At 36.5% G+C, this 15,443-nt stretch overlaps 1 protein-coding gene across 2 annotated transcripts in view; it reads right to left on the bottom strand.

The window, feature by feature from the left end:
* CSMD3 (CUB and Sushi multiple domains 3) overlaps positions 1 to 15,443 on the bottom strand; it is a 1,174,472-nt gene that overhangs the window by 725,690 nt on the left and 433,339 nt on the right. For both annotated transcript variants that reach the window (XM_037892097.2, XM_043539165.1), the window contains one exon: positions 3,427 to 3,504. In XM_037892097.2, coding sequence (XP_037748025.1) covers positions 3,427 to 3,504 — 78 coding nt within the window. The remainder of the gene's footprint in view (positions 1 to 3,426; positions 3,505 to 15,443) is intronic.

Genomic DNA, 15,443 nt, shown 5'->3' with positions numbered 1-15,443 from the left:
GACTCTCTACTTAGGAGGAATTCTAAAATGAGATTACCTTTGTGGGTGGGGCAGGAGTGACTTTCAGTTAAGATTTTGTGTGGTTAAAAGTTTATTAAAATTGTTGCCAGAAGCTTTTATTGGCATTGGCCCCAGGCAATGGTTCTCAGGAAATAACTGCTATGACATCCCAGAATTTGATTGGATTATACAATATTTAGGGGACTTTTAACATTATTGTACTATATGAAGTACATATTTTATTTTAGTATGACTAAATGAACAAGACAAAAATCCAGCTTTAAACACGACTTCCCATTTTATTGTATTTCATCTTTCAGTATTTGAAATAGAATATTTTATTCTTGTACTCTGCGTAATTCTCAAAAATGGTAATACTGTGGACGTTTATGTAAAAAAAGCAGATTCTGTAGTGATTTCACAGCATGAAAACAATTGGATCTACACATTTCAGCTAATATAACAAGCCTGAGAAAGTGTGCTGCTTGATGCCATCATCACTAAACTGTTGCATTCTTAATGAAATACAATGAAATAGAACTTAACATGATACATGGGTGTATTTTATATTCATTCAGAAAATTCTGAAAGGGAAAAATATCAATCAATTAATATCACACACACACAACATTTAGAACTTCAGAACAAAAGAAAAGTTATAGTTGGAATGCATTAAACTGACAACTCTAATTTTGGCCCCAATACAGCAGTGTTTTAAGCACATGCTTAAATCCCATCCCTATTCATGTTCATCCCTAAACATGCTTGGCCAAACATGTATGGTCTGCTGAGTTTGGATCCTTTGTATTGTTGATGTAGAATGTGACCACACATAACACTTGACTTTCTGTTTATAAAAATATAACTACTTTACTGCTTCCCACTTTCCCCACTATCCCATACAGTCCTGTGACAACTGTTAATGGGCATTTTATTGTAAACAATGGAATATCATGAATGAGGCATTTCTTCATGGTCTGAGCATGAGACTGGGAGCCAGATATTGCTGAGCTGTAATCCAGATTCTCACACCAATCCCTTTATGACTTTGGAACTTAATCTCACCATTTGTTGAGTGAGGATGATGCTTATATATCCCAAGGGTATATATGATTAATAATGTCCTCACTCATGCAAACACTCATGCACATGCTTAATTTCTTCTCACATGAGGAATCCTAATGGTTTCAGGTGTGTTAAGGTAAGCACTGAATGAGTGTTTGCAGGAACAGGGGTTAAAATTGTAAAACTCTTTGTTGGTGAAAAACACCATATACATGTTTTCTATTTTGTTGTGTTTATGGTGCGTATTCAGCAGAAGTAAGACAGAGAGAACAAACATGAAAACTATCTCAGGATAATGGTTTCCTGAGGCTTAGATAATCCAAGACAGTAATTTAAGGTAGCCATTTATTGATATTATTACAAATAACAGATATATACATAATTTTCTCTGTTGAACTGTTAGTCAGTAGAGGGGCAGTCATTCTTTTTAAAATACTCTGTTCTTTCATTGTTCTGCATACAGTGCTCCCATTGAGGTCCCATTGAGAATTCTCTCCAACAATCATTGGCACAATGTATTTTTATTGAAATATTGTCCTATTATACATTTACAAATGAACACAGAATTAAACTGAAGGATAAAATTGAACATCTCTTCTAAAAATTTTGAATCCGTCTGACCGAGTTTTAAATCAACCAAAATGTTTATCAATTGTTTGTAGGGGCAAGCTGTTCATTTGTGTTGTCCATCTCCAACTCCCTGACAAATCACAATACTACATACTTCAATTTTATATGGAATATCCACAAAATATCAGCTATGTAAAACTTCACTGAAATAAAGATTTTGCACTAAACATACTATCATAGCTTGAAGTTGCTAGCCACTAATGCATTAAGAGCTACATCTAGATATCTTAAAGTTGGTCTTGAAAGAAATGTGATCAAGTAATATAAGGCAGAGCTAATAAATTAGTGGAAATGGAATAAATATGGAAAATTTGTATTTGATCTAATAAGAAAATGATTGATTTTTATCATCACGATCTCTTGTGTCAACCATTCTATTATCAGTCTCTATTGTTTACATATATTTACATTTTCCAGTTTCATATATTTTCAAATAGGCTTGTCTATATTTCACTGTATTTCATGTCTTACAACCACCCTACTCTCCTGTGAGCCAACAGTATGAAAATAACATGGATTTTTATTTTTTTTTAAAGCATCTTAACACATTTTTCAGATACAAAAGAAAAAACTTCCAGAGTTGTTTAGGTGATACTCTTTGCAGATAAATTAAATCTGGCAATACTGTAAACTGCTGTGATAAACTGAATAGAAGTATGGCTTATTTTATTACTTTTACTTCATAAAAGCTATAGGGGCTTGCCACTTTAAGAAACCTTTATCTAAAAATGCATGACTCACATGCTGACAATTTAAAACCTACAACTGGAAATTCCATTGAAATGCATTTTCTTTGGGAAAGTCACTGTCATGATAAATCCTGGAAACTGACCTCAAGACTGCTATCTCAGGCAAATATATCTTGCCTAGGGTGCAGGCAAAAGCATGCTAATTCAATAAGTCTTTCCCCCCGCCATGAATAATAATGAAATGTGGACACATGGTATTCATTTAACCCATATTTATTTAACCAATTATTTAAATATTTTAAACGTGGTTCTACTCTGTAAAAATGGCATCTTCTTTCTCAACAGATCTTCTCCTTGATATATTCAGAGGCATATCTGCTTACTCTAGTTATTTGAAATAAGTTAATTGAAATAAGTTATTACTACTTTCAATCTTCAAAAAGAAAAGGAGTACTTGTGGCACCTTAGAGACTAATTTATTTGAGCATAAGCTTTCGTGAGCTACAGCTCACTTCATAGCCTTGCACATTCAACACAGCTAACATGAAGTGAGCTGGATTTTACTCCTCCTGTGTATCATCAAGGAATTGATACTGCAAGGTGCTGAGTACACTCAATGATCTGTTTTCTAGGACAGTTTACCAAATTCTAATCTGAGCTGAAGCCAAAGAGACTGTTGGAATGACACAGAGAATATCATTTGAAGAAAATATGTTGTTGCACAGTTGTAAGGGTGTACTCCAGGTTCAGTTTTTGCAGGCTTGGTAGATAAGGGAAAGAGAGGGGATATTTTTATTTGCATATTCATCAAATTTGATCAGAAATCGTTGAGACACAATACACAGGCACCCATGATTTATAGAGAACTTCCCTTCAGAGTAGAACCACATTTTAAAATTGACCATGAAGATTGTAGAAAGATATTTAAGGCAGTTATATTATTGGAAATACATAAACATTTTTGAAAACACACACAAACAACATAGACAGCACAAACTTCACTCTTGCACTAGAAAAAAGTAACAAAAAGGAGTACACTCACAGATAGAAAACTTGTTGCTGTTGTCTTTCCCTGGAAACAATTTAAATCCTCTAGATTTAAAATCTATGGCCTTTTTCACTAGTTAAGAAAACAAACAAAAACATGTATCAGGTAATACAGTCTAAAAGATTTCATTGCAATTGATTATTCAATTTGTTATCATGGAAGTATGTAAGTTAGAGTAACTGCTTTCTAATAAGCCAGCATTATTTACCCATAATGGAAAAAAACAAAATAAAACAAAACAAAACAAAAAAACCTTTTACACAAAAGAAAAGAACTCAGATCAGATTGTGTATAAGGTACAGGAAATGAATAACCTTTACATATGTTACTTTTTTCCCTCCAGTGTATACACAGTGCCTCTGATGCAAAACAAAAATGAAAGCTAAAGATAATAGTTTCCATGCATAATAAGTGGTTTTGTAAAACTTTGCCACACAATTATGGAACCTGGTAAATTAATGACTGAATGAGTGCTTTGAAACAGGTATTTTCCTTATAGTTGGTACTAACATTTTTTCTCTCTGAAATTTTCAAGAACTCTGCAATGGTATCTGCTAATAAATTGTATAAAATGTGATGTGCTATTCTGGAGCATGCCCTACAAAAAAGGTGTAAATGTTTCACAGTAAGGATAGTTAACCACTGGAATAATTTACCAAGGGTTGTGGTGGATTCTCCATTACTGGGAACTTTAAAATCAAGATTGGATGTTTCTCTAAAATTTATTGACTAGGGATTATTTTGGGGAAGTTCTGGCCTGTGTTATACAGGAATATAGATGATTACAGAGGCCCCTTCTGGCCTTGGAATCTATAAATTATCTGAAATTTCTGCAATAACAGTCTATTTGTGTAATGCCCATAATTTGATTATACTTCTTCACTGACAGAGCATCTTTTTTTTAACATGTGTTAATCACATAATACCTAAAAGCATATTCATGTCCAAATCATAGCCCCAATCCTGATGTCAATGGGTATCCCATAGCCTCAAGGCACTAATGGCAAAATGGGACCCATATCACTACTCTCCCAGCAGATACTCTACAACAGAACACAACCAAAACAATAGGCATCACCACGTTGGTTGTTCTCATGTCTCACTTACTAAAGTGAAAACTAAAAAATCACAATCTTATTCAAAAAACATGCTAAAAAAGATCTTAAAATCTTGAATATTTTAGCAGGAATCCTTCTGCAACTCTAAAATATATACAGATCTTTGGAAAGGTTTATTTGTGGATGCCCAAATACCCTACATGTTTTGTTTTTTTTTGTTTTTTTTGGTTTTTTTTAAAAACAGCTCCACAGCAGTTCCAACTACCTACTTTCAATTTTTGCCTCATTTGTGACCCTAAGTCTAACCTGGAAGGTCCAGCCTTTATCTATGAAATACAAATTCATTTTCTGTGATAACTCATGCTTAGATCTTTCCTAAGTAGAAAATCTAAATTCTGTATTTGATAGTTTGATGATGTACATACTCATCTAGTTGGTGCTATAACAACACCAACAAGGACATTGGCTTTAAAAATGGAAGCATAGTACTCAGGTACACTGTTTTTAACTGAGTGCTTTGAACTTAAAACTTAAAATATGCTCAGCTATTCTCATTTCGGTTATGCAATTGCAACCCCTTTTCCCCCTGAAACATTGATTTTTGAGGTCTGTTATGGCCGATGACCTTCCTTTCTTTCCGAATTAGCTCTGGAAAAGCCCTTAGTTCTTGGGGCTGTCTGGCTTTTTTGCTATACCCAATCAGTTCTGAGGGGTCATGGTTGTGTCTATGCACATTTGAAGCAGAGGATGTTGAATGAAAGGAGGAAGAAAAACAAAACAGAAAAGTCAAAAGGAGGAAAGGAAAAGAAGAGGCGAGAATGAAAGCACCAAAGCACAAGAGAGAATGGTTTCCTTTGAAACAGTCAGATGACTATCTGTAATATTTTCTCTAAGTAAACAGTGCACCCTGCTGCAAAAAAAATGTGCTAACTAAACTAAACCAAACCAAAAAGAAAGTTTATCTGGAGATTGGGTACATTGTATCCACGATATTTTCAACAGTGGATGCATCATAATTACAGTCCAAAGGGCAGCAGGAGTTGTACATTGTCTGCAGGGAACTATTGAAGATGAAGTCTGAACAAGGCAAAGATTAAAAATACATATCAGGGAAATCTGAGCACAGCCAATGAACAATGGGAGATATATAACAAAGGAACTTTTAAGCAACCATTACACTTATTTTACAAGAAGAAATAGAATCCAAAGGGATTCTTAAATGTGACATGAACAAAAAAAAGTAACTGAATTACTTAAAAATAATCATACATGAAAAGTGCAAGAATTTCAGAAGGAAAAGTATCCAAGGAAATTAAAAAAGTTAAAATGACAGTTCGGGAAGCGATCAAATGTATTGTTAAATACCTACTGACGTTTATATCTCTACATTTTGGGGTAAGAAACTGTGCTTTTCTCTGTGTTTGGAAAGTGTCTAGAACATGTTGGCCTGTAACACAAAGAGCTAAGCTGTAAAATTGAGTTTGATATGTTGATCTCATACAGACATTGTGTTCTCTGGAAATAGCAATAAAACAATGCACATTGATTAAAATGGTTGCTGAGATGGTACTGTCACTCTGCAACACTATGATTTTTCTCCAAAGTCTCTCACGTGAGCAAACTCTTAGAATCATATTGTGAAAAATTCATTTCAGCCTCCAAAACAAATCTCTGTCCAATGGGCTCTCTGCAAGGAATTCCAGGGGGAATGAAGGTATGAACTTTATCCCAAACCTGTATAGGACTTCCAGCTGGAATAGCAGTGTGGCCCCTTTACACCTAGTTCATAGTAGTTCATTCAATTCATAATCTCTGCATAAACATGGTTCTAGAGGCCTATCCATCACCTTCTCCTGGCCTTTTCCCAGCACTAATCTCTTCAAAGCTGACATGGAGCCACCTCAGAAATACATAAGAGAGCATGGATATCTTACTGTGTGGCCATTCTCACCATACATCCACAAACAGTACACTGGGAGTATTCAACAATTTAGGGCCTCACTTATAGCAATGAATTTCAATCTCAGGTTTTGGGGAAAATATACCCTTCTTTGTTTCCTTGCAAATTATCAAACACAAGGGAGAAAGTAGCATTGCAAATGTTTGGGGTTTCCCCCCCTTTCTTTAGCACCAGGACACAGTATCTACTCTTTATGCAATAACTAGATGGCTTCTCTCTGAGATTACATCTGAACAAAGGAAGGAGTGTTTGGGGGAGGGAAATAGGGTAGAGTTTGAGAGGTTTAATGCAAAATTTAAAATGGTTATTAGAGTTTCTTGCCTGCACACTTTGTTCAACTCCTGCAGGGATTTTCACAAGAGCAGGCATCAGCATGCTAAGGCCTTTGCATGCTATTGGGAAGATAAGCCACACAAAACTCCTGCAGATATTTGTATCCTGAACAAGAGAGTAATTTCATTTTGACTTTCAAAGGGACTTTTTTTTTTTACTTACAAAAAGAATATTTTCCTGTGTCCCCCCAACAAGAGCAACCAGACTGTGAACCAGAAATTATAAAACATATTGGGCTTGAATATACACATACACTAAAATATATTCTAAGCTGGTTTACAGACCACACACACACACACACACACACACAAATGTATACTAAATATACCCCAAATCACTTTGCAAACTATCTAGAAACTATAGTGGAGGCAGGGAGCTGATTATAAACCAGTGTGTTACCACAAAAACAGTGATTATAAATCAGTGTGATTATAAACCAGCATGTTACCACAGAAACATCTTTAGCAACCAATCCTGTGAGATGTTGAGCACCTCACCTTGCCAGAGGCACACAGTATCTCACAGGATCAGGTCTTTAAACATAATTGACCCAATTCTTGGTTGTCCAGTGTCATGTTATGCTAGTGGAACTGGGCCATGGGGAATAGCCTCAGTTGGTATATACCAGTGAAATACATCTTGACCCCCCCCTTCACTCCAACAGAGCATACAGGAGTGAGGAAGACAGGGTGTCACCAAAACACACTACACTCCAGCAAGTATCAGAATTTAGCCATTATCTTGTTATATTGTGAGGAAGTGTTGACCAGGAACTTAATACATTACAAAAAAATAATCTATAGCCTTTTCTATGGCACGCATAATCTTTCTATCTGAAATCCTGACAAACAAATGTATTTATCCTCATGATGGCGTTTGGTCATACCCAAGTTGTCTGAGCACCCAATGCCTTGAGATGCTCATAGTCTGGGAGATGAGTGCCCAAACAACATTTTCCAAAGTTCCCAGGAAGTGGGGTGATTTTCTGAAGGGCATGGAAGCTGAGGCTGCTCACCGCAAAGAAGACGGAGAAGGGCATGTGGTCTCAAGAACAACTGGTTGGGTTGGGTTTAGTAGAAGGAGCTTGCCCACGTAACTCCCATTTACATTAATGAGAAATGCATACTGAGATCATGGACCTATTATTGTATTCCCCTCCTTTCAAGTATAATATTCAAGCAACTCATCTCATGCAGAAATGTCAATAAGGTCAAAGTGTTTGCATAAAATCCTTCAGTCAACAAATTACCCCCAAACTGTGCTCTTATGTACCTTGTTCCATTTCAAAGCATATTTAGACCAAGTTATAAACCCATAAGCTTTCTCATTCAAAGGTCGACAAGTGCTTAAATACAGCATCACCAGGCTACCCAATTATCCTTTCCGCCTCAAATCCTATTATTAGATTACTGTTTCTAAGAAATTAAAATGCACACTTTCTTAATTAAAGGGTTCATACAGAGCTTAATATACTATAAAACATGAACCTCATATGTCAAGTTTATTTTGTATGCTCCTTACCTCAAGCTGATTATCACAAATTAACTTTCATGCTACTAAGCCAAAGCACCCAAAAGGTGAAATCTCCCCACTTCCTGAACTGAGTAATTTTGGCTGGATGGGGGAACGGGAGAAGAGTCCCATGGCTATTGCCAGACAAAGCTACCACTTCAAAAAACTCCACATAGCTATTTACAGATAAGGAATGAACGAAAGGAAAAGTGACATGTCCAAGGCCACAGGAGTCAGTGTCAATGCCAGTATTTTAAGCTAAATGTTCCAGCCTCCCAGTCAAGATTATGACTTGTATAGTATTTGTATAAACAAATACCAAATACAGACAGCTGTGATCCCAATACAATGCGTTTTGTAGGTATTCAGGTCTAATGGCCCTATTAACTACTAAATAGTAGTGTCACTACTAAGTACAAGATATGAACAGAGTGTTAACTACTTATGCTAAACATCCTGTTCAAACCTTGTATTTAGTAGTGACACTTTGAATTAGTTTTCCAGACCTGAAGAAGAGCTCTGTGTAATCTCAAAAGCTTGTCTGTCTCATCAACAGAAGTTGGTTCAATAAAAGATATTACTTCTCCCACCCTGTCTCTCTAGTATTTCATGTGGAATTATAATTTTTTTAATGTAAAATCACAGGAAAAATGACAGAATTATGTTTCTTATTTTAAAATTGTCCTTTGAGTCCATCTACTCTAAAAGGAAAACTGGAATCTGTCAAGTTCCACAGCAACCTTGACTTTGCAGGTATGGGCACAATAATCTAATGGAGTCCAAATTTACTATAAATTATAGTATAGTATAACTATAAGTAGCTTACCACAGCTTTTAAAAAAAATGGACATAGATAAATGTTGACTTCATTGAGATGGTGAAGTCAAAAGGAGTTATGCATTTCTAAACGAGGGGAGAGTTTGCTCCTACAATACTGTAGTAGTAGGAATATTCAAATAGAGGCAGAGAGACTATAATTCTCTAAAAATTCATGACAAGTGTTTGGGCATGGTTCTCTGTTGCCCTGCACCTTGTGTATTTACACCAGTGCAAAGTGAGTGCAGGATGCTACCAGATTAGGATAATGCGCCTTTACACTCGCTTTCCCCTGGTGTAAATGACTACGCAAGGTGCAAGGCAATAGAGATACAGGCCACTTGTTTCCCTGAGGATGGATACAGTCAGAACCCAAAACACTTTTACTTTCATTTTCCATTCCCCTCAAGCCTCTCTCAAGTCATACCCACCTGCAACCCAGACAGTGGAGAAGGAGGAATGCATCAGAAGATTAAATTTTAAAAACAAATCCTTAAATGATGTATTGTAAATACATAATACTAAACTCCTGAGAAGGGTGGGGTACACTGTTTATTTTAAAAGAAAAGGAGTACTTGTGGCACCCTAGAGACTAACAAATTTATTTGAGCATAATAAGCTTTCGTGAGCTCACTTCATCGAGAGCTTATGCTCAAATAAATTTGTTAGTCTCTAAGGTGCTGCAAGTACTCCTTTTCTTTTTGCGAACACAGATTAACACGGCTGCTACTCTGAAACCTGTTTACTTTAACGAATTTGCAAGTGATTAGCATCCCTGAGGAAAAAAACAAATACCTACCAGGGTTACAGGTGCTATGCCACAGGTTAGGCCATGGAACAAATGCTGGGAGATAAATGGGAGGTCCTGTACCACCTCACTAGCTCTGTGCCCCTGGCAAACCACCTATTTCTAGCACCACGGCCTCATTGAAATCCAGCTACCATGAACTCCTGCTAGACATGCTTGCCTAGGGACACCCTTTAGGGAGATCTCTGCTGCAGAGGAGGCTGTATGCAGACAAAGTTTGAGGCTGTAATTATCTTCTTCTTAGGAATCATCATAAGTTTGAAGGGGAAGCAATGTTCATGGCCCTCCACCCTCATTCTCAGCTCATCAACTGCTCTCCCAGCTTGTTTGCTTCGTGTCCTCTTTTTCCAAGCAATTCCCAGAACCAATTGAGAGGCCACCATGGAGGAAAGGGAATATAAAGGATGCTATCATAGAGGCAGCTGTGATCCCTTTTTATGATGATCTAGGGGCATGATCTTCCACTCCAAATATATTTTCTCATTACACCAAGATTTTGAAGTAACACCACTACGGCAGGTGGTGTCATGATTCCTAAAGAGGAAAGGGAGAAGGAGTCTAACATACATAGAAACTCTACCATAATAACCCACTAATTGCTGAAGGATTTTGAGAGAGTTCTAAGGAGATAAGAGTATGGGAACCACTTAGGCCCACTCATAGTGGTTCAGTCAGCTAATAGATTTTTGGAGGCTACCATAGAACAATTAGCTCTAACCCTAATGGTTGTGAAAATATCATGACTGTGAGCCACACATAAATTGATGCAGCAATGTCTGCCTGAGTTGTTTTACAGCCTGAAAAAAATATCAGTAGAAGATGTGAACTATTGTGACTATTCTTTGCAAAGGGATGATAACTCTCAGATTCATAGGTCCCAAGGCCAGAAGGGACCATGGTGGTAACCCTGTCTGACCTCCATTTTAACACAGGGCTTAGAACTCTCCCAACAATATTCCTAGAGCATATCTTTTAAAACATCCAATCTTGATTTAAAAATGGTCAGTAATGGAGAATGCATCACGACCCTTGGTAAATTGTTTCAATGGTTAATTACTCTCACTGTTAAATAATCATCAGCCTTCAGAGTTTAAGTCCCAATAGTTGACTATTTTGCTGCTTAACAACACCTGCCATTAAGAAAAGGGACAATCAGACTATAAAGAGGAGTGCAATCTACTTTTAGGATATGGCTACACTGCAATTAAACACCTGTGGCTCGCCCCTGTCAGCTGATGGGGATTGGGCTACAGATCTGTTTAACTGAGGTGTAGATGTTTGTAGTCAGGCTGGAGCCCATGGTCTGGGACCCTGCAGGTGTTTAACTGCAGCGTAGATATACCCTTACGGCCATTACATTTTGGTGTTTGAAATGGACTGGATTTAGGTTGTGCACAAAGCTTGGGAGAGTACTCTTTCTTGTCCCTCCCCCCACACTTGTGACTCCTGTTCTTCATTTAGGCAAATGCCCCATGTGGGAAATTGCCTAATTCATGACAGAGTAAAGAAGATTTCTGCCTAAAGCAACTCCTTCTGCTTATTCAAAGTTAGATTCCATAAATGAATATGTCTGTGCTTTTCCCACTGATCATATGATGGCATACAAATAAATTATATATATAAAAAAGTTATACCCTTTTCATTACCTCTGTGCAAAAAATAACATATAGTTATCCAAATCAAGGTGCCATCCAGTAACGTAGTTATGTTGAATAGATAGAATGAGGGGGGAAAAATTCTTTGCATGCCTTATAATTTTGCTGACTAGAGGCTACTTTATAGTTTTTTCCCCGCTTAGGCAAACAGTTTTATTCATAATGGAATAAAATGCAAATGAGAATGGATGTAAACTTCCTTCCATAAAGTGAAATGCTCTGATAACTCAATGCACGTTATTTTATGCTTCAATGAAGCAAAACGTAAAGATGTAAGTCTATACGCAACATGCGTTACATTTAAATGTTAAAATGTAACTTATTTTGTCTTCTGTTTTTAATATAATGCAGATATTTTAATTGATCAGTTTTTAAGCATATATACTCTCATATCGCAAGACAAAAGCTAACTATGAAAACTTTCAGAGAATAAGTCTGAATGACATGGCATATGCTATATGTGATTTTATATGCAATTTTAAATGTCTTTTTTTGGCTTTTTATTTGAGTTAAATGTACATTAAATGAGTCACTTCAAAAGAAAAAAACAAAGCACTTTGTTCTCTATCCTCTGTTGAAAAATGTGACCTATATGGAGCAGAATTGGAACTGTAATGAATATCACTCTCCTGTAGTTGTCAACAAAACAGTATATTACGAACATTCCCACTTTCTACCTCTTCAAGCAAAAAAAAAGAAAAAAGCTGTTGATGTGTACATAGTTTACTGCCTCAGGTGGAAGTCATAACTAATATACAGAACAGATTTATGATAGAGATTAATATGATTATAAAATATACAAAAATGAGATCCAAATCTGTGTCTGAACATACACAATAAAGAATTTCATGTATAGATTTTATATATAGGCACAGTACTGTGCAAAAGGTGATGAAGAAACATATATTGATTATGTGGCATGTTTACAAGATTTTGAACAATTTGAAAGCTTTTACTGGATCTACTGATATTCTCCATCACAGGTGCATGAAATCTCTCTCCAAATGGGAAAAACTTTTAAAATGAAGGAAACAGAGAATGATTAAGAGGCCTTTGTGTTTATGTGTTTTTTCTATAAGATATAGTTAAATTAATGGTAAATTATTATTCACTAATTATAATTATATATTATAATAAAATATTTGAGTTACAACAAAATCCAATGGTAAAGAAAATAGAATATGTATTAAAGATGGAAAATAAAGCCATCATATGTCAAAATATACACAGCAGCTATAGAAGCAAATATACGTAATAAAACACAGAACACTAAAATATATTGTAGAAATTACAGTCAAGAAAATAAATATACTATAAGGAACCAGTATGCAGAATACAGTCAACAGTGCTGTATACAGGAATAATTTGATTTAAAAAATAACCACAATTCATATTTGAAAAAGGCAGTCACCAAGGCTGCCTAACAGCAGTTGACATAACATTCCCACAATGAATGTGGGGGGAAACCAACACAAGTTTCTCTATCAGCATATTTATCTATCTCTAATAATGTGTCATTGCAAGTAATTAAATATGCAGTCTAAAGCAGTGGACACTTTTACTATTACTTAGAAAAGAACTCTCAAGAAATATATGTGATGCTGGCAGAGCAGGTGCCAGCTCATGCCCAGGCCGCTAGGCCTCAGCTGAACACTGATAAATACATAGCTAAAACCCATCTGCCTCACTCATGTGTTAGTGTTATAAAAATAGTATTAGAGTTATAAAAATGTTTTTAGACTTCACAAAATGCTTGTGGGATGCTGCATGTATTAATCTCACCTATAACATCGGTGCCTACATAAAAGGTGATATTAAGTGCTTGCATTGCAATTCTCTGTAATTGTGTAAGTCATGAAACAGGAAAGAAGCACTAATTAATGTAAAATGCTGGCTTCTTACAAATGGTATTAGGTCCTGCCCACAAAGAAAGTCCAATTTAAACTAAATAAACCATTGTGGAACATCAAAGAGCACTTTGTTAATTGCATTCCTCCCCCACCCCAGTGAAGTGGAGATGTGCATGTGAACTCATCCCATCAGCTTGAACTCTAGGGTGAAGGGAATAAAAATCCCTGAAAAGAAAAAAACTGTACCTCTATGCTATTTGGACTTTGGGAGGGCAAGATTTCTGTGCTGCTTAGCCTGGGTTAGCCCTGAAGGACATATGGAGTTTCCATATTACAGCAGTTTCTATCATCTTTTGGAACCTACGACTGTAACTCATTTGTGTGTGTATGTTACCTGCTATAACCTTGTAAATAACTATGATTTTTTTCTTCTTAGTTAATAATTCTTTAGATAGTTTATTATAGGACTGGCTATAAGTGATGTCTTTGGTGTAAGATCTAAAGTGCAACTGACTTGGGGTAAGTGTCCGGTCCTTTTGGATTGGAAGTAACCTGAATATTCATGTGATTATTGGTGTCAGGGACCAACTATCACAAAGGAAATCTTAGTTGGGTGGCAGGTCAGATCAAAGTACCTCAGGGGACTGTCTGTAACTTCATGTTAAGTCTGTTATAGTGCCTGCGGAGTTTTTACTTGATAATTGGCTGGTGAAATCGAAGTACAAAACTCACAACCAATTTGGGTTGATGCCCTGCTTCTTAACACTCTGCTCTGAGGTTGGTACTCACATTCTTGAGCCACTACAGGACATCTTCATAATATGTAATCATTAAAGAATGTTTAGAACATAACACCACCACCCTCTAATGCTATTCTGAAAAGTAATCATTACGTGCCATAGCATTATGCTGGCACCACGACAACTGTCAAACATATACAATGAAGATTCTAGAAGAGGTTCTGGGCTGGTCAGCTGTTCACTCTATATGGCTGCTTCTGTTTGGTCTCAAAGTCAATGAGACTTCTGAAGTAAGGATTTTTCATAAACATATGAGTATATAAGGTTGGACTGCACTTCCACTCCAACAACCCAAATTTGTCTGCTAGGTGGACTGAATATCTGATTTCAGAGTAGCAGCCGTGTTAGTCTGTATCCGCAAAAAGAACAGGAGTACTTGTGAACTACCCAAATGGCTTAGTTCCCTTTATTTCTTTGACTGATGAGGTCAGCAAAGGATAGCTTCTGCAATTCTTGAGATTGTGGGTAACAGGGACCTGTTTAATGACTTTAGATAGCATCATTTATAATGTATGATCATGTGATTTTGGCATAGTGATCCCTCTTAAAACTTGCCAATTGGCTTAGATATCTAAATAACTTTACCTTAGTATTTGAAGGTACTCAAGGAATTCCCCAAAAGAATGCAGAGAAAGTTCAAGAGTTTTTGCAATTAAGGACAAATACAACACACATTGACTTGAAGGGGGAAGGATGGGCCAGGAGTTAGGCATTTTGGAGACCTAGGTTCAATTCCTTGCTCTACTGCAGATTTCCTCTGTGACCTTAGGCAGTTATTTAGTCTCTCTGTGCTTCAGTTCCCCCTCTGTAAAATGGTGACAAAAAACACTGCCCTACCTCAGAGGTCACTGCTGTGAAGATAAGTGCATCAAAAAGATTGTGAGGTATTTAGATAATATGGTGGGAGGGGTCACATAATTATCTTAGCATAATGGTTTGTAAAATATGTATTGATGACAGTGTGGTAGCCCTGAAAATATCCAATATTGAGACATCACTTAGAAATGCTATTGATGTAGCACTCTCCTAGAAAGGGCTCCCACCCATAGAGGAGCCATAGCTGAAGCTGTATCGTATGCAGTCTTGATTTAGGAGAATGCTTGTGAGGAGAGAGCCTGTCCCTTTGTATGGTCTGCGTACATCACAAACAGATGAGGGGAGTCCCAAAAAAGTTCACTTCTGTCCAGAAAAAAGGCTAGACATTGTATGTCAGACTATG

The sequence above is a fragment of the Chelonia mydas genome, chromosome 2, assembly GCF_015237465.2.
Source record: "Chelonia mydas isolate rCheMyd1 chromosome 2, rCheMyd1.pri.v2, whole genome shotgun sequence".
Lineage (NCBI taxonomy): Eukaryota > Metazoa > Chordata > Testudines > Cheloniidae > Chelonia > Chelonia mydas.
The sequence above is the reverse complement of the archived record's forward strand: the minus strand, read 5'-3'. Positions and strand labels throughout refer to the sequence as shown.